The sequence below is a fragment of the Myotis lucifugus genome, unplaced genomic scaffold (assembly GCF_000147115.1).
Source record: "Myotis lucifugus unplaced genomic scaffold, Myoluc2.0 scaffold_241, whole genome shotgun sequence".
Classification (NCBI taxonomy): domain Eukaryota; kingdom Metazoa; phylum Chordata; class Mammalia; order Chiroptera; family Vespertilionidae; genus Myotis; species Myotis lucifugus.
In genome coordinates this window covers 724,945-743,654 of record NW_005871289.1, presented here as the reverse complement: position 1 = coordinate 743,654, position 18,710 = coordinate 724,945, and the positions used below count along the sequence as shown (strand labels likewise).

General features: G+C 36.8%; 1 protein-coding gene across 1 annotated transcript in view; it reads left to right on the top strand.

Annotated features, from left to right (window-relative positions):
• Positions 1-18,710, top strand: part of SUPT3H (SPT3 homolog, SAGA and STAGA complex component) — a 408,078-nt gene that overhangs the window by 307,850 nt on the left and 81,518 nt on the right. Inside the window, exons 6-9 of the mRNA XM_023762291.1 lie at positions 3,691-3,766; positions 9,284-9,396; positions 10,198-10,305; positions 13,793-13,960. Of these exons, the coding sequence (XP_023618059.1) occupies positions 3,691-3,766; positions 9,284-9,396; positions 10,198-10,305; positions 13,793-13,960 (465 nt within the window). The remainder of the gene's footprint in view (positions 1-3,690; positions 3,767-9,283; positions 9,397-10,197; positions 10,306-13,792; positions 13,961-18,710) is intronic.

Genomic DNA, 18,710 nt, shown 5'->3' with positions numbered 1-18,710 from the left:
TACTGTGATGATTCAGTGATATACCACAGACTAGGTCATTTAGGACCCAAGTTTTACTTTATGAACTGTATGCTTTAAATTAACTGTTTATCTTAAAGGTTATGATGTCGCTGTATGTAAAGAGTAGGCATTGTTATTCTGATCATGCTGCTTTACTAGGTGTGTGATTTTTACCTCTTGCATCTTTTCCAGAGATGTTTTTACTGTGGCAGGAGTGAAACAGGGCGGCCAGTGTGTGCTTCCGTGGGGATTAGAACAGGTCATCTGCATAGAGCAGAGGGAAAGTGGAAATAGGACAACACAGAAAATAAAAGCCAAACTTATTTAATCATTGGCCAGTGTCTTGATTTTTTATGGGTCTTTGGTTAAAAAGACTACCTATCCTCTCTGGAATTCATACAGTTTGATTACTGATATTACAGTTTCTGATTTTAGATCAGCCAACAAGAATTTATATGCATTTCTTTTGCCTCAGTCCGTCAATCCATCTGCCCAGTCATTCAGCGAGCCAGCAAACATTTACCGAGGCCCAGTAAATCCAAGCTAAACATTGGCCAATACTTGATTATAGAAGCAAAACATAGTTACTGTTTTTAAAGAACACAGAGTCCATGAAGGTTAGGTATTTCCTTTCTTCCCCAGGACTTAAGGTGATAGTGTAAGGACAGGAGGTAGTATAAGCAGATGCTGAATGGCGGTAATTGTTTTATAAGGCACATTGGTCTCTCTTTTTTGGTTATTTGAAACAATTCATGGGGAAGAGAGAGGCGTCGCCCTCATCATCCTCACCTCCCAGGCTGTGTCTGATTTCACGTTGAGCTCACTGCACCACGCTCCGAGCAGTGTGCATGCTTTTCCAGGCCATGGCTCACATAGAAAATGGTAATATTTTCATGCCCCACCAAGGTCAATGGACAAGGCAACTTTTAGCCAGATACCACCTCTGGGGTCCTGCACCCCCGCCTTTTGTGGCTTCCAGAAGGTGGAAGAGAAACAGTGACTCCACACACCTGTGGCACCTTTGCAGCATCCAGTACACTGTCAGGTTCATCACAACCTGTGCCCTCGGCACTCCCTGGGCTGTGCCTTCTTTGCTGAACCAGGGCCCCACTAATTTTATTTTCTCATGAATAGTTTAGGCATGTTAATTATAGGGGCTACAGAACATGTTTTAGTAACACAATGTATAGAGTTTACAGAATTCCAAAGAAAATTATTGGAGGTATAAAGTACTACAGGTTGGAGACAGCTTTTTATAATGAAACTAGGTGGCTCAGGAATCAGTAGGCCTAGACTTCTGAATTCTCCCTGGACCTCAATTTCCTTATCCTTAAAATGAGAGGATGGAACGAGGTGAAGGTTAAGCCACCCTCTAGCTCTAACATGCCACCATTTTGTATGCCTATAAATCTTTGCTGTTGAGTCAACTGCTTTGCACTGTTTGCTGTGTGCTAGGCATTTAGTGAATGGTTCCATGCATGCCCGAGGGCCAGCTTCATGGCGCTCCCGAGATCTAAGGTTACTGCTTAGGTGACAGAGGAATTGAAATCAAACTAAGATGCTGAATGAAGAAAAGAGAACAGACACTGAAGACAGTGTCGAGAAGGAATGAAGCTAGCTGTAATCGTTGAAAGGCTTTTAGTGTCTCTTAAATGTAATCAGATGATAGGCTTCGTGGCTCAGAATCTTCCAGCTAGCTACACACCTCAATTATAGCTGGCAGCCTGGCAGCCTTAACCTCTTAGGATAAGTACTCCCAACTCCCATTTCTAGAAATGCTTACTGTTGGGACATCAGTGACCTAAGCATAGATGTAAAAGTCAAATCTTGATTATTCAACTTGATAGAAGACCGTTCGGAACTTTGTCTTTTTCGTGCTTATCTAAGCCCTTTCTGTCCAGCATGTGTTGGGTGGATGAGGCTGCCTCGCTGAAAAGTAGCAAAGAAGACAAATAGTAATGCTAGACAATCACTATTTAAAAGACTGGCCACGTTATGGTGATAGCCATTTTCCCTGATTCAGACTAAAATGGTAGCACTTGTTCATTCGTGAATGTTTGTTTATTTACCATGTCAGATATTTTCTAGAAATTCAAACCTGAGAAGTTCCTGCTATAGTCAAACTCAGACAGACAGACAGACATGATAGAGTATTATCAGTCTTAGAAGTTTTAATAAGCACAATAGTAATTGATTTATGTTCAAAACACAAAAATTATCCCATCCTTATTTCCTGTTCCCCAGTAGCAAAAAATTGTTTCAGTTACGTTTAAAAAGGACAAAACTAAGTCATGCATTCACATATCAAAAAATACTTCTAAGTACATAAAATTCACAAAGTATTGTACCCTTAAGGACCATGATGTTTCGTATCCACACACAAGGATGCATACACACACACACACACACACACACACGTGTAATATTTACTTGCATGTGCTCAGAAAGGATACTTGAACTATAGAGTAAATAAACAAAAGTCTTGGTTTGTGTCAGTGCATATATGTGTTTGTATGTGTGTGGGAGATTAGAAAGGAAAAAAAAGAGACGGAGGGAGGGAAGGAAGAGAAAGAAGGGAAAATGTACTCAGTGGTCTTAGAAGGAACCACAAGGAACCACAGTAGTTAGTAAATGTTAACTTGCCTCCCACCACCCCGTCTATATCTTTTCCGTATTGAGCTGAAACTAGTGTACCATTGCTCATCCCATCACCTGATATATCATTGGAGTTAAGTTGATCACTCCCCCCAATCAAATGAAATGAAAAACAGAATAATTTTAGTTTAAAAAATATAAAAATATCCACAGACATTGTAAGTGGTACTTATGTACTCCAACAACTATGATAAAGAAAACTTGCTGAAAGTCCTTCCAAAGCAGAAAAAAATTAAAATCTCAGGGAATTTTTTTCCTTTACTGGCCAGAAATTCATTCCAAGAAGTACCAGCCTGTCTCATTTCAAAATGCTTCCCTTGCCAAGGAAGCGGAAGCGGTCGTATTCTTTCCCACCAAACTGTGGGTGAATTATAATTATCCTACCTCGTGTGGGACAATGAAGCAGCAAACATCTGCTCTACTGAATCAGAAACCCACGAGTGAAGCTATACCAAACTGTGAGTCATACCTGGACTCAGATGAAAGGATTTGTGTTGTGTTTACCTTTTTCTTTATTTTCTTTGCAATTTAAAATATGGATTTGTTAGCTCTGGCTCCATGTTCTAACTGAAGGGAAATCTATGGATCCCATTTGTTGACTCCTATTTAATATTTAAAAATCCCAGCTTTAGGGCAGATGGACCGTAATCATTAATAACAATTTTCCTATGTGACTGGTTATTGTCTTCTCACAGTTTTCTTTCTTTTCTTTTTTTTTAATTAAAGGATGGTACAGTTTAGAAAAGTTAGAAGCGCACAATCTGAGAAGTGAGGTCCTTTGGTTTCTTCTTCCACTATAATGACAATAACAGAGGAGTGGAAAATGGTATTTTAAACTTTATTTCCAAAAGAAACAAGCTTCAAAACGGTTACTTTTAATTTTATGTGTCATGGTATTTTGGGTAGTGCTAATCTATTCGCCAAGAGTAAGGCAAGGAACATGGAACTTCAGTTCTAAGTTTTAGCTGTGAAAACATATACAATAGTCTAGTTGCTTTCAAAGTGTTTTTGTGCTTTTTTATTTTTGTCTATTAGAGAGCAGAAAGACAAACTCGAATTATGGATTCAGCCCAATATGCAGAATTCTGTGAAAGTCGACAATTGAGTTTCTGTAAGTAAGCCTTTAACTTTACTTCATTATATGTTTAAGAGAGTGTGTGTTACAGATATAGCAAAGTATGACACAATCTGTTCCTTGGAAATTGGTGAATTTAATATATGCATAGTTATAACTGCTACAGAAACAGCCTCTGCATTGTTGGGGAGCCTATAAAAGGTTTTACCCCACTCTACTGTTTTGCAATTAATGTAGTAAGAGATTTTAAAGAGTCTGAGTAATACACAGAGAGCTATGTTAATTATTCACATAGGTTTTAGTCAGAAAAATTCCTTTGTCTTAATATTCCCATTTTCATTTCAGTTTCTTAGTCATATTTGCTCTAGTATTGCTGATTGTACTTGATCCATAATGGACTCTCTTGGTACAGTCATGACATTTAAAAGCCCTTTATACATATTAATAGATACCAAATTTTCCATTTATTTACACATACTCATATTGCCACAGGACAGACCAATGAACTGTTAGCCAAATTCTTTATTCGTGCTCTTGTAATACTGACCTGGTGGTAAATTAGTGCTGTCCCGACAATGCACCCAGGCTCACTACAAGCACATTAAGGCTCGTGATAAATAGGGGGCTCAATTGTGTAGCAAAACATCCTCCCAGCAACCGTTCAGTGATGACTAAGACTCTTGGGGTAAAGGTCAAAGAGTAAGTGTGATGAAAAGTCCAGTTAAAAATCTGACAAAGTAGCACATGACCCTGGTTTGAGGGATTATACACACAATGGTGTCTTTAAACAAAGAGCTGTTATGTGGTCACAATAACAACGTGTTTGATTTGGAAAAAGAAAATGAGAGCTTCATTTATAGATCATAAAGTGCAAATAAATGACACATTTCAAATAGTGCCGCATGTAAATGTCAGTAAAATATAGGAAAACATGTTTTGGAAGATTTTTTTCCTAACTAAATATACTTTGCAGTCTGACTAACAATTTGGCATCATACATCTGTGAAGCATTAAGTAAATGACACTTCAGATCATGGCAATTTCAGCAAATGAAAGGTTTTTGTATTGTAATTTTTAGGTTTAAAAATGGCATTCAAGTCTTTTATAAGTATAAATTTCCAGTTTATAAAGTAACATTTAGTGCTATTGAACTATTTTTTTAAATCATATTTTAAATTTAATTCACTTAAAGGAACAGAAGTGCTATTTTCACATTAAAACATAGAGTCATTGAAGTGTTCTAATACATCTTTTTTTTGATAATTGGAGTTTTAATAACTCCATTTTCTTGTTTGTAACTCAATAATAAACTGTATCGGATTCAAAGTTAATATTTTTCCTTTCTTTACAAAATAATTATAGTATAAACAGTATATTATGCTCAATTTTTTTTTAATTTAGAGAAGAGAGACTAGGGCCTTTAAAAATGTTTCTTTATATGTTACCCATGGGTGCTTCATTATGAAACCTTAGTGGGAGAATCTGTTTTATATGCCAAAGTGCTGTGGTTGGGAATGCTGAATCCAAGGGGGCCAGCAGATTCAGAGCTGATACCCACACTGGTCAGACTGTTGGGCTCTCTTCCTTCCTCCCCTTCTGATAAACTACTGGGATATAGGAACTGTGATAGATATGTCCTCTGAAGTAGTTGGTCATAGCATTCATGAATTGGGACTACTGGTGTGTTTTATCTTTTTTTCTCTCTTTTTAAAAAAAATTGTAATTGATGTTAGAGAGAGGAAGGGAAAAAAGGGCAAGGAGGGAAAGGGAGAGAGAGGGAGGGAGGGAGGGAGGGAGAGAGAGAGAGAGAAAGAGAGAGAGAGAGAGTGAGAGAGAGAGAGATGTGAGAGAGAAACATAGATCTGTTGCCTGCTCTCCGCAACATGGGTATGAGCCCTGACCGGGAATCAAACCTGCCACATTCTGGTGTACAGGACAGTGCTGCAGCCAACTGAGCCACACCGGCCAGGGCTACTGATACATTTTAAGGTAACAAGTCTAGAACTTTATAGGCTGAGGTTAAGTTGTAGAATTGGGATACTGGTCAAATTCACTAGTCTTTTGTTTTATATTTATATGTCAATAGTTGTTTCCCTTAAAGTGTTTTAAAGTCTGATATTAAGTTTAATTAAAAAACTTTAATTCAGTTATAATTTTATAAATCGTTTTCCAATCCCTTCCTTTCAATCTTTTGTTTAATTTGTGGGTTTTGTAAACAAATATCTAGGCTTTCTTTTTAGTCAATCTAAGGGTCTCTTTGTATTTTAATTGATGAATTTAATTTAAATGTAATTATAATCTGGGTTTATATATGCTGTCTTGTTTTCTCTTTTAAATTTACTGTGTTTTTTAATTTACTTTTCTTCCTTTTCTTTGTTCTATTGGACCAATTGAGTTTTCTTCATTCCATTTTCCTTAACCAATTTGGATATTATGTATCCTATTTGATTATTTTAGTTGTCACCTTTAATATTTTAATATACATCCCTGAGTTAAATTTTTTAAAGTTGATAAGTATGTAAACTTGCCTTCTCAGCCTTGTTAAAGCACTCATTTTTGTCTTAAAATGGCTTTATTTTCCCTTCATATTTATTGATTTTTCTTAATTTTTTTGAGAGAGAGGAAGGAAGAGGGATAGAGAGACAGAAACATCGATGAGAGAAAAACATCTATCAGCTGACTCCTGCACGCCTCCTACTGGGGATCGAGCCTGCAACCTGGGCATGTGCCCTGACTGGGAATCAAATTGGTGATCTCTTGGTTCAGAGGTTGATAGTCAGACAATGAGCCACACCAGCTGAACTTTTCCTCATATTAAAATGATAGTTTAGTTGGGTAGAAAATTGTAGACTAGTAGTTATTTGTTAAAACATGATTCCATTGTCTTGTAGCCTGTATTATTGGTAAGAATTCTATCTACTTGTTCTATATTTTCCCTGTTGGAGAAACTAAGAGAATGAAGATATATGACCTCCAGGCCCTCTGGTATATGGGGAAATGTAAAGGCTGGCAATCCGCAGCTGACCAATGAATATTTATAGAAGGAAAGAAAGAAAGAACTTCTACTATAAAAGATCCTAGGGAAAACCATGCCCTCTAAGGAAGACTGTTCTCAAGTAACTAAAATTTTTATGTGAAATTATTATATATGGTTGTCCAGCATGGGCTGAAAACCCCAGGTAGTATGAGAAAGCTAATAATCCTAAGAACTTTCAACCTTTCACGATTCTATTTAAATTGTTGATCAGTGTCCAGGGTTGCCCTTTCTCCTCAGATATTGAGAAGAGGGGTGAAGGAGAAGGAACTCTTCCATTCTGATGCCCCCTCAATTCTTGATGGAAACAAACTATCATGACTCAGAGCATCTGTGCCTCCTTTTCTAGAACCAACAATACCCTGAGAGGGTCCATCTCTGAGCAGTTTTGCTCTGGGTTACAGGGAGGGAATTAGCTCAGAGCATCTTCACCTGCTGCTGGAATAGCAGTTACCCAAGTGGGTGTATGGGACCCCTGTGGCTTTTTTAGATGTATAAAAAGATTTGCAGCCTACCCTTCTATTGAAAAATATCTTTCATTTGTTTGTTTGTTTATTCTTTAATTAATTTCTCCTAGAAATATTTACTGTGAGTCTGCTAATGCCAGGCACTGTTCTGGGTGCTGGGATATAATGGTGGACACATGATTCTTGTCCCTGTATTCTCAGTGCTTAAAATCTAGAGAGAAAGTTCTAATGCTGTTGCTTAGGTGAACAGATCTGATGGAATACTAAGAACTATTCTTTCTCTCACTTTTAAAATAAATTTTTTAGAGCATAGTCACAAGATATCTGTCTCTGTGTTTTGAACAGTCTGTCAGAGGGAGAAATGAATAAGGTACATTTTATTGATCTTGCCAAATTGCTGCCTGTTAACGTTAACTTCAGAAGTATTCCACATATGTTAAACAAGTGTTTGTGAGCTATTGCAGCTTACTAGTTAGATGGAATGTTGCATGTCAGAGAGCATTTGGAAGATTGGTTACTTTAGGGAGATAGCTTTAAGGGGGATTACCATAATTCTGCCACAGTTGACAACTTTGGATATGCGCTTCGATAGCAGGACTTAAGGTCTTCTGTGATTTATTTAGGAAAAAACTCTTCTGTATGTGGAATCCATGAAGACTGTATCTGTGAGGATCAAAACATCATGCTTTGAGTTACTGTTAAGTGTTTTATAGACCTGTGGGACCAGATTAATCAAAAGAGTAATTGTTGGGGTTTTTTAAAGACGATTATGTTACAGACATGATAAAATCTTCATTATCAATCTTTTCCCTGTAGGTTAATAGTTAAATTAGTAATATCTAATGAAGGCTCTGTATCTAGTTAGACTCTGCTTAGCACTGTGGCACTTCAGAGAGATTTTATGGAAGATTCCCTTTATTGTTAGATATACTGAGAGACAGACCCATGATGTTTGCCCACAGAGAACTTATAATACGGTTTGAGAAACTATAAGCAGACAGGAAAGGATAGCTGATAAGTTTTCAGTAGAGTGGGGAACTATATCTTTGGTCAGTATGGGCAGGATCCATATGAATAAAGAGTGATAGGAGGGCAATCCATGGAGGGAAAGGAACAGGGTTGAACACAGAGAGAAGATTATACTCAAGGCCAGGTGACATTTTCATAGGGAATAATATAAAGGCAGGTTGGATTAGTCCAGATGGTTTTGAGAGTCAGGTTTAAGAATTTGGACATCTTTGTAACAAGGAAAATGTAACCACAGTATTAGATCCGGCCAGGTATCAGTTTATTCTATTTAATTCTAAATTCGCTACCTTAAGCCTATTCTAATAAGAGACACATGTTGAAAGGTATTATAAGTACAATTTCTGTACATTCCTTTTTTCATCACAGGTTTTTTTTTTTTCTTGCAGGGTTCCCCCCCACAATAATAAATTAAAGTTTTGGCAAGAAAGTAACTCTTCTGATTATTGTTGTAACATAAGCTATGGTCACTGTTAACTGAAAACTTTCTGACATATTGGGAAAAGTGCTAAACATTAAGTGGCTTTGTATACTATGTTATGTATCATGAATATAAAATAAAGGACCCAATGCATAAGAAATTTCTTGGGGCTAGAATATCTAGATTAATAAAACTTCAAAAACATTGTATATTGTATGCATTATCTTTCATATGCAATTTTCAAGAGACATTTTTCACTTTGTGATAGTAATTTGCAGTATTAAAACAGTTAAAGCCCTAGCTGGTTTGGCACAGTAGACATTGCATCGGCCTGAGGACCAAAGGGTCCTGGGTTCGATTCTGGTCAAGGGCACATACCTTTGTTGCAGGCTCCTCCCAGCCCTGGGGAGAGCGGGTCGTGCGGGAGGCAACCAATCAATGTGTTTCTCTCACATCAGTGTTTCATTCTGTCTTTCCCTCTCTCTTTCACTCTCTCTAAAAAGTCAATAGAAAAATATCCTCTTGGGTGAGGATTAACAAAAAAAAGCACTTCAAAAATTAAATTTTCTATACTTATTTTTGTTGTTGTTGTTTTTACTAACTAGCCAAAAAAGCCTCCAAATTTCGAGACTGGTTGGACTGTAGCAGTATGGAGATAAAACCCAATGTTATCGCTATGGAAATTTTGGCATATTTAGCATATGAAACTGTGGCACAGGTAAGAATTCTAATCTGTCATATCAGCCCTTACATGGCTGCTTTCTCCTTAGCCCTGTCCATGACTCCACCTGCTGCTCCACCAGGGATGAGAACACCCAGGAGTTCTGCTATGACAATCTTACCATTTTCGGAGATTTAATTCAATTATGTTTCTTTGTTTCCTCAGCTCTGTTGGTGGTTAGGGTAAAAGTAACTATTTCTTGCAACTTTATTCTAACCAGAAATAAAACCCTACATAGTATTTCTCAATATTGAATTCCAAGCACACATCTGCCATATTTAGAGATTATTTTTGATCTCCAAATACTTTCCTAAATATGTTCAATCTACTTGAATGGGTGCAAAAATCTGAGTCTAGACTCCATTCTCTAACATGGTCTTTAGACCACAAGCATTAGCATCTCCTTGGTTCTTGTTTAAAATGTAAATTCCTAGATGACACCCCAGAGCAGACCTACTGAATTAGAGTATGAGGGCTTTGTGTAATTTCAGTAGTAAAAATATTCTCTGTAAAGCAGCATATGCCTAAAGCCCGGAAATCTTTATTTTAAAATGATTGTCTAGTGATTATGAAATAAAGTTTGTGAACCACTCCACTGGAGGTCAGCATATATCATTTCTGTCCATGGGAAGTCCGTATACCAGTCAATGAAAGCATGCGCTCATGTCCACAGTACAGACTTTTAGGCAGACAGTATTCTCAATGACATTTGGAATGGACTGCGTTTTGTTTGCCACTTCAGTGACAGGTTATTGTTCCCAGTTACCTGACTTTGTTTCCATTGCTCCGATCTCCTAGTTAGTGGATCTGGCTCTACTTGTGAGGCAGGACATGGGAACCAAGGCAGGAGACCCGTTCGGCCACGCCATTTCGGCCGCCTTCATTCAGTATCACAGCTCTGCCGAGGTAAGTATCGAAAAATCTGTCTGGCGCTAATATGGATTTTTTCCTCATGTCCAATATTTATACAAATAGTTCTTTTGAAAAGGTTATGTTGGCATTTGTGGCCTTTACTCAAAGAATCTGAATTCAGTCAACATTCAAACAAATATTTATTGAGAACCTGCTATGTGCTTGATCCTAACATCCACTTAATACTATGAACTTTTTCCTTGTCTTATTTCACTTTCCTAGCCCTTCAATTAAAGAGAGATTGTTATAGGGCATTTTTCATTTCCATGGGAGATGAACCACTGGTTTTGGTAATTGAATACCATTGAAAAAAGTTATTTATCTCTTTGTGCCTCACAGGTGAGAGGATTATTAGTCATATAATATTAATTCCTGACATTTATTGATGATTTTACATTCTAGTTATTAAACCATCTCTAAACATGGTTTACAGAAGCACAGCTCCATTTATCCTTTGGTGTAGATTGGCCCTATCCTGTGAGGATCACATCTCTTCTGATCCAGTTTCTCTTGCTGAGATCCCCACATGTGGGGACTGCAGTCTTCGTGCCCACTTTAAGGCTTTGTATAACTTCAGTATAAAAAATATTCTCTGTAAAGCAGCCTGTGCCTAAAAACCAGAAATGTAGTATCATCCATTGAATGAATTTACTAATATTTGACCTTTTCTACTAGCAGTTTCATATAATTCAATCTAAGAACCATAGAGATGGCAGCACAGAAGTTAGGTTAACATCTACAAGTATAATTGTGAAGTAAGCTGTAGATTAAGTTGGGTGAAACATATAACCTAAAAATGGATAAGCCCCTTTGATAATTTGATGAAAACTATAAACCCTTTCCTCATAAACACATTTGCAGATTTTGTATACAACTTCAGGGTGTTCAAAGACCCTCTGAAACCATTCTATGGATCTAAGGGATCTGTGAACCCTAGGGACTCCAACTTAAAGTAACTCTGCTCTAGGTTACTTAGTAAGTCCATGACTATATATGTCTATACAGCATATTATTACAGGCCAAAAATTTGACATCTTTTTATGCTCCTTAAAGAATCATATTGGCTTGGAATCCAAGTAGAAATTAAAATGTTTACACCTATTAAAAATCCTTTTCTTCTTGGGAAAGTTCATACATCATTATCAGTCAACATACTTTTAAAGTCCCTAAAGATTACCCGGTTGATTAAACACTATTTGTTTATGTTACAAGCCCAAATTATGATGTCAAAGAACACCCTTTAAAAGGTCTTTGGTACATGTTCCCTTTATGAATATGCATATAAGTATGCTTTTCATTAACATCACACAAATTTGTTGTAACATTTCTAATTGAAGAAATGTACAGTGAACATAACAAGCCTAGTTTCCTCTTAACATTCAAGGATTGCTTGCATGGCTAGGAAAGTTCTCTGTTTCTCCCCTTTCTTGGTTCTCCAGGGTGGCCGAGCAGCCCTGGGCAGCTGCTCAGCAACCACAGCCGCTGTTCCCAGCTACCAGCAGTTAGAAAAATGGTCTATGTGTGCTGGGCTCCTGGGCTCTCCAGGAGGTGCAAGCAGGAGTGTCAGAAAGCATCCTGACTACATATGTTAGTACAAACCCCAAACTTTCCTCTTGCCCGTCAGACACCCATCCTCCTAGGTGACTGGTAGTCAAAATGAACATTCAGGGGGACTGGGAGTATTCAGAGGGCTGGTCACCTCACTAAACACAAAGAGAATGGCCACTCCAAAGTCAGAGTCTTACTCATCACCATTATAAATCAGCAACCAACATCAGGGCCAGCTTTAAGGACTTGACCTCTTTGGATGCAAACGGGAACTCTGGAGACTGATATGATCTCTATTCAGGGAGGTAAACAAACAAGGAAAGAAATGAGCAAGCACACAGTTCAAGATGGCATATACTAATTTCCAAATGCGTGGCATAGACCGAATGAAGGTAAAAATCACTTCCTAATTACAATCAAAGAAGACTTCAAAGAGGAAGCTGGGTGTTGAAGGAGAGATAGGACTTTGATGAGACAGTAAAAGTGGGGAGAATACTCGGCCTCAGAGGCAGCATCAGTATAATTGTACAAAGGAAGAAAAATCTCTGATTAAAATATTCAAGGAAAGGACTCATTGGGGAGGGGTAGTAGAAAGTCAGATTAGACAATTAATGCCTTAGACACTTAGCTATTAAGGAAGGAAGTGTTGAAGATTTCTTGGCTCAAATAGGTGTCTGAAGAAAATCCAAGTGGAGGTGCTATGTACGGTGGATTGGAATTGGAAACTTAAGGCATGAAGTTAATACAAAATGCATTCTCTCTTAATGATTATCATTTCTTAAGCATTAAGTGTTATAAAGAACTGAGCTATTTCAGTTTGGGTTTCTCATATTAAATTAGCAAGTTTAATAGTAATTCAAGTTAATTTTCTAGATTTTTTTTCTAGCATATGGCTTATGCACAGGAAGCAATGATTTTTAGGAGCTATCTTGTTTTTCCTAAGGACACCTTATGCCAGATTAGCTTTATCCTTCCTGTTTGATAATGTTCCTAGGCATGCAGATCAAAGAAACCAATATCTGAATTTCAACAAAACATTTTACAAAGTTTAGCGTATTTTTTTTTAAATTATAGAGAAGCGTAGGCGAGTAGATAGTATGGTTAGTATGTATGGTTGATAGGATGACAGGTTATTAATACCATATGTAAAAAAGAGACTTTTATTTGCCTATAAATTTCTTAGGAGCCGATATTATGATGTTACAGTAAGGAAGCTTGCTTTGTTTGGATTTAGTGTTTAGGCACCATCTTATCGGGTGGAGGTTGACACACAGTGGAGGATGTCTAAGGAGAGTGAACAGGGAGTGAAGGAACCTGAAAACATGTACCAGTGGTTGAAGGAACCTGAGGTGTTTGACCTGTAGAAAAGGCTGTGAAGTATAATGATTTTTAAATATTTGAAGTACTTCTACATAGCAGAGAGAATAGACTTACAGTCATAGCCAATGAAACCAGATAGATATGAGGGGTTTCTGAGAGAAGGAAGGAATTAGATGTGGGAGGAGCCAGAGAGGTCTCTACAGTGACCCTGAGACACTGAGAGAGGGCTGGTCAACACTGATACAAAAAAAATGTCTGAAAGGTGTCCAGTTTTGGGGGGAAAGTTTAGAGGTTCCTTTTGAAACATGTAAGTTTTAAACGCTAACAAAACTTCCAGGTAGAAATGTCTATATCTGACAAAATCCACAGGAAGTTTAGAAGCTGTATCTGAGGACTCCTGATTATATCTAAGTGATTAGACAAATTATACATGAAGATATTTAGACCCTTTAGGGGCAAGATGGAGGCACCATTCCTGTGAACTTGGTGATAATAAGTTGTGTTTGTATATTTGTAAGCTTCAACTAGTGTTAAATTCATGAGATACTAAACAAAATCAAATGTTAGGAGAAGTCCTGGTCACTTGATTTCAAAGCCACATCTCTTTGGGCAGGGATCTTGCATGAAGTCCTACCCAGACTCCCCTGAGAATACACCTCCTCCTACACCAACAGCTCCATCCTCTGGACCACAGCATGCAGGGAAAGCCACAGCAGGATCCCTCGGGAATGGGAGTGCTGGACAAGACTCAGCAAAAACCAAGCAAAGGAAAAGAAAAAAGGTCAGTGATTTTTTTCTTTCTCTCTCTCTCTCTATTTTTGAGAGAAAAGCCTTGTTGAGTCTTTTCAGAGATAGGGAAAATGTGCTGTTTGTCTCATAATTCAAATTTTCAGAAGCAGCCAATTTATACTTAATCATACTTAATGACTTCTACTCAAACTTGAACAGCTTTCTTCTAGATAAAGCAAGACATTGGAAATTTTAACATTTTATTTTAAAATTTTCAAACATTCAAAAGTTGAAAGACTTGTAGAATGAATACCATATATCTGCCATCTAGATTCTACAATTAATATTTTACTATATTTACTATGTTAACTATATATTTACAATTACTATATCTATGCATCTATTGTTCCTTTATCTATCCGTCAGTTTGATTTTTTTGATACATTGCAAAGACAGCTGCAGACATCAATACACTTCATGCCTAAATGCTTCATTATGTATAATTTGTTTATGGTTCTTTTTTAAAGGTAAAACGTATACACAGTGAACCACTCAGTTCTTAAATATGCCACTTGATGAATTTTGACAAATATATAAGACTGTTGTTTTCTAGGCCCTTTCAACAGTATAAAACAGTACCACCAGTTTAGAAAATTTTTTCATGCCTCCTGCCAGTCAATGTTTGCCATCTTTCTCAAAAAGGGAATGACTGGTCTGATTGATTTTTTTCCATCACAGATGAATTTTTTTCTGTTCTAAACTTCAGATAGTGTGTGTACGTTTTGTGTGAAATTTCTTTCACTCAGGATATTTTTGAAATTTATATTTTTCAGTAGAAGTATAATGTATTTCTCTTTATTGTTGAGTAATGTCCCCTTGTATGAATATATCAGTCTACTCATTCTCATTTTGGTAAACATTTAGTCTGTTTCCAGTTTTTAAGGTATTATGAATAAACCTGTTATGAACATTGTGCAAGTCCTCATGGAAAAATGCTTTTTTTCCTCTTAGGTAAGTAGCTAAGAATGAAATTACTGGGTCACAGAGTAGGTATATGTTCAGTTTTTAAGTAAGACTTTTTTTCCAAAATGGTTCTATCATTTTTACCTCTACCAGCAATATCTGAGAGTTCCAGTTGCTCCATGTGCTCATCAACATTTGGCATTGTCATTGTTTTTACTTTTAACCCTTCTAATGGATACTTAATAGTATGTCATTATAGTTTGAATTTGCATTTCCCAGGTGAGTAATGATGTTGAGCATTTTTTTAATGTGCTGATTGGCCATTCATACACATTCCTCAGGGAGGAGTCTCTTCAAATCCTTTACACAGTATTTTTGAGGATGAGTTATCTTTTATTACCAACTGGTAGAAGTTCTTTATGTATCTTATGTAACAAGACTTTGTGTATATTGATGAGCGGAAGTTTTGAACTTCTGATGAAGTCTAATTTATCCAATTCTTTATTTTATTTTTATTGCTTTCTGTGTCCTAAGAAATCTTTGGCTACTCCCAAACCATGATGATGTTCTCTTATGTTTTCTTCTGGAAATTTTATAGCTTAATTTTTATACTTAGTTCTATTAATCAGGTCAGATTAACTTTTGCATATTGTATGAATTGAGGCCAAGTTAGCTTTTTCACATATGGATATCTAGTTATTGCAGAACCATTTGTTGAAGACACTTCTCTCCCATTGGATTGCTTTGGTAACTTTGTTGATAATCCATGACTACCTATCTATGTGGATTTATTTCTAGAATTTCAGTTTTGTTTCATTAATTTATTTGTCAATCCTTTTGTCAGTATCATCTTTCTTGATTCCTATAGCTTTTTAATAAGACTTAAAGTTTGGTAGTGTAAGTTCTCAAACTTTATTTTTCAGGTTTAATATGGATTTTCTGTGTCCTTTGCATGAATGTAAATTTAGAATCAACTTGTTAGTTTCTATCAAAAAGAATGAGAGAGAGAGAAAGGGAGGGAGAGAGACAAAGGCAGGAAGGGAAAAGAGAAAGAAAAGCCTAGTGGGATTTTGAAAGGGATAGAGAGCAGGCAGACAGCTCTGGTGTTGGCAGGGGCAGGCTGTGAGGTGGTGTTGGGGGGTAGAGGGATTGAGCAGAAAAGGAGAGAGAACTTTGGACATGGACAACAATGTGGTGTTTGCAGAGGGGTGGCAAATAGATGTAGGGGGGAGGGAGCATAGAAGGGATAAATGGTGATAGAAAAAAATAAAATATAATATGAAAGAATTGAAAGGGATTAGATTGAATGCTTACTCAATTTGGGGATCTGAATGTCTTAACAATACCAAGTATGTATTATAATCCATGAGCATGGCATATCTCCCCACTTATTTATATTTATAAAATCTCTCTTTTATAAATACTATTCATCCTGAACTCTATTTTGGTAAACATTTAGTCTGTTTCCAGTTTTTAGCCATTACAGCCTTATTGTGCTATTTATATGATACTAGAGGCCCGGTGCACAAAATTCATGCACGGGTAGAGTCCCTAGGCCTGGCTGGCGATCAGGGCCAATCGGGGCCTCCATTCCACTCCACCCCCTGGTGGTCAGTGCACGTCATAGCGAGTGATAGAACTCCTGGTCTCCCAGTCGAATTCCCACAGGGACACTTTCCATATTAGCCTTTTATATATATAGACTAGTGGCCCGGTGCATGCATTTGTGCACATTGAAAGGAAATTAATTAGAAGGTGGCTGGTGGGGTGGGACTGGGTGAGATGGGCTGGACACACCCTGGAGCCAACTTCCTGTGGTCCCTACCTGGCCAGCGCATCTGGGGCGGCGCTGCAGCTCAAAGGGTGTCTATGGTCACCACAGCTTGACAGTAAACCAGATTTGGGGCCGACAGTGCCCCAGCAACAACATAACCCATGGCTGAAGGTGGAATAGCACAGCCCTGTGAGGAATCGGGCTCCCTCCTCTCTGGTTCTGGGATATGTCACCTGAGAACTACCACTGCCAAGTCACCACAGCTCAGCAGCTCCTGCATTGAGCGTCTGCCCCCAGGTGGTCAGTGCGCATCATACCTACCAGCTGGTTGGATGGTCGCTTAGCCTTTTATATACATAGATATGTTTTTCTATCCATTTCCTTTCATTATAGCTTTATCTTTAATATTTAAAATACATCTCTTGTAGACAATAAATAATTGGGTCTTGCTTTTTCTTATTTTTCCTTTGTGTATCTTTTAATTATAGTCTTTAATTCCATGATATTTCATGTATTTATTGAAATGGTTGGATAGAGGTCAACTATTTTTCTCTTTTTTTTTCTGCTTGTTCTCCCTGTTTCTGTTTCTCTGTTTTCCTTTCCTATCTTCTTTTGGGTTCATTGTGTCTTCTTTTAGAAATTTTTTAAACTTATCTACTGGTGTCTTAGTGATGTCTCTTTGCATCATTTTTTCTAGTATACATTCTTCAATTTTCCATCTACTTGGAATTGTTATTGTGCTACTTTACTCATGTATAATATAAGACTATTTGTATAGGTCCATTACTTTACTCTTGCTCTTTAAGCTATAATTGTCAAACAACTTACATCTACATATGCTATAAGCCATAATACTATTTTTTGCCTTAAATAATCAAATGTATTTCAGTAAAACTAAGAGAAAAAAGAGACCTTAACATCGACCATTTCCACTGTTTTTCATTTCTTTTTTATTATCAGAATTTTCTTCTGATATCATTTTTTTGTTGTTGTTCTACTAGATTTTATTTAGCGTTTCTAATAGTACAGGTTGGCTGGTAATGGTTTCTCTTAGTTTTCATCTTTCTGGAAATATCTTTACTTCTCCTTTATTCCTGGAAGATGTTTTCACTGGATGTAGAATTCTGGATTGGCAGTTTTATTTTGAGGTCTTTAATGTTATAATTCCACTATTTTCTGGCATTTATTATGTGTAATTATATGCCTGTAGATTTTGTACTGTGCTTCTGTGTATGTAAGGTGTTATTTTTCTTTGGATGCTTTCAGGATTTTATCTATAAATTTGTTTTCTAGCAGTTTGACCATGATATACATATACATGGTTTGCTTTGAATTTGTCCTGCTTAGAGTTCACTGAGCTTCCTCAATATTGATTTATGTCTTTAACCAATTTGGGGGAATTTTCAGCATTTATTTCTTCAGATATTTTTTCTGCCTTATTCTTTCTATTCTTCACTTTTGAGACTCCAAGTACATATTTGTTACTTTGATACTGTTCCACAGGTACCTGAGACTGTTTAATTTTCTTTCAATCTTTTCTCTCTATTCTTTAAGTTGGATAAATTCTATTGTTCTTGCTTTATGTCCTGACTCTTCTGTCAGCTCCAATCTGTTGTTACATCCATCCAGTAATGTTTTATTTCTGATAGTTTTATATTTTTCATTTGAGTTTTTTATAGTTTCTGTTTATCTAGCCTTATGTTTTATTTGTCATTTGTTACAGGTTTATTTTATTTTATATCCTTGAATGAAGTTATATTAACTGCTTTAAAATTCTTATATGATAAATTAAATATATGAATTATTTTAGTATTCAGTGAATAAGTCACACTTTCTTAGATTGTTGCATGTTTAATAATTTTGAATTATATCCTGGACATTGTGAGTAATACATTGTAGAGATTTCAGATTCTGTTATATTCCTAAGAAGAAAGTTCTCCTTGCTGGGTGTTAAGCAGGCAATTTACTAGATTCAGCTCCTTAAACTTCAAATTCCTCTTCCATGGCAACAGCTAGAATCTCTCTTCATTTAGCTTTAGCAGGGTTTCTTGGATTCAGTATCATA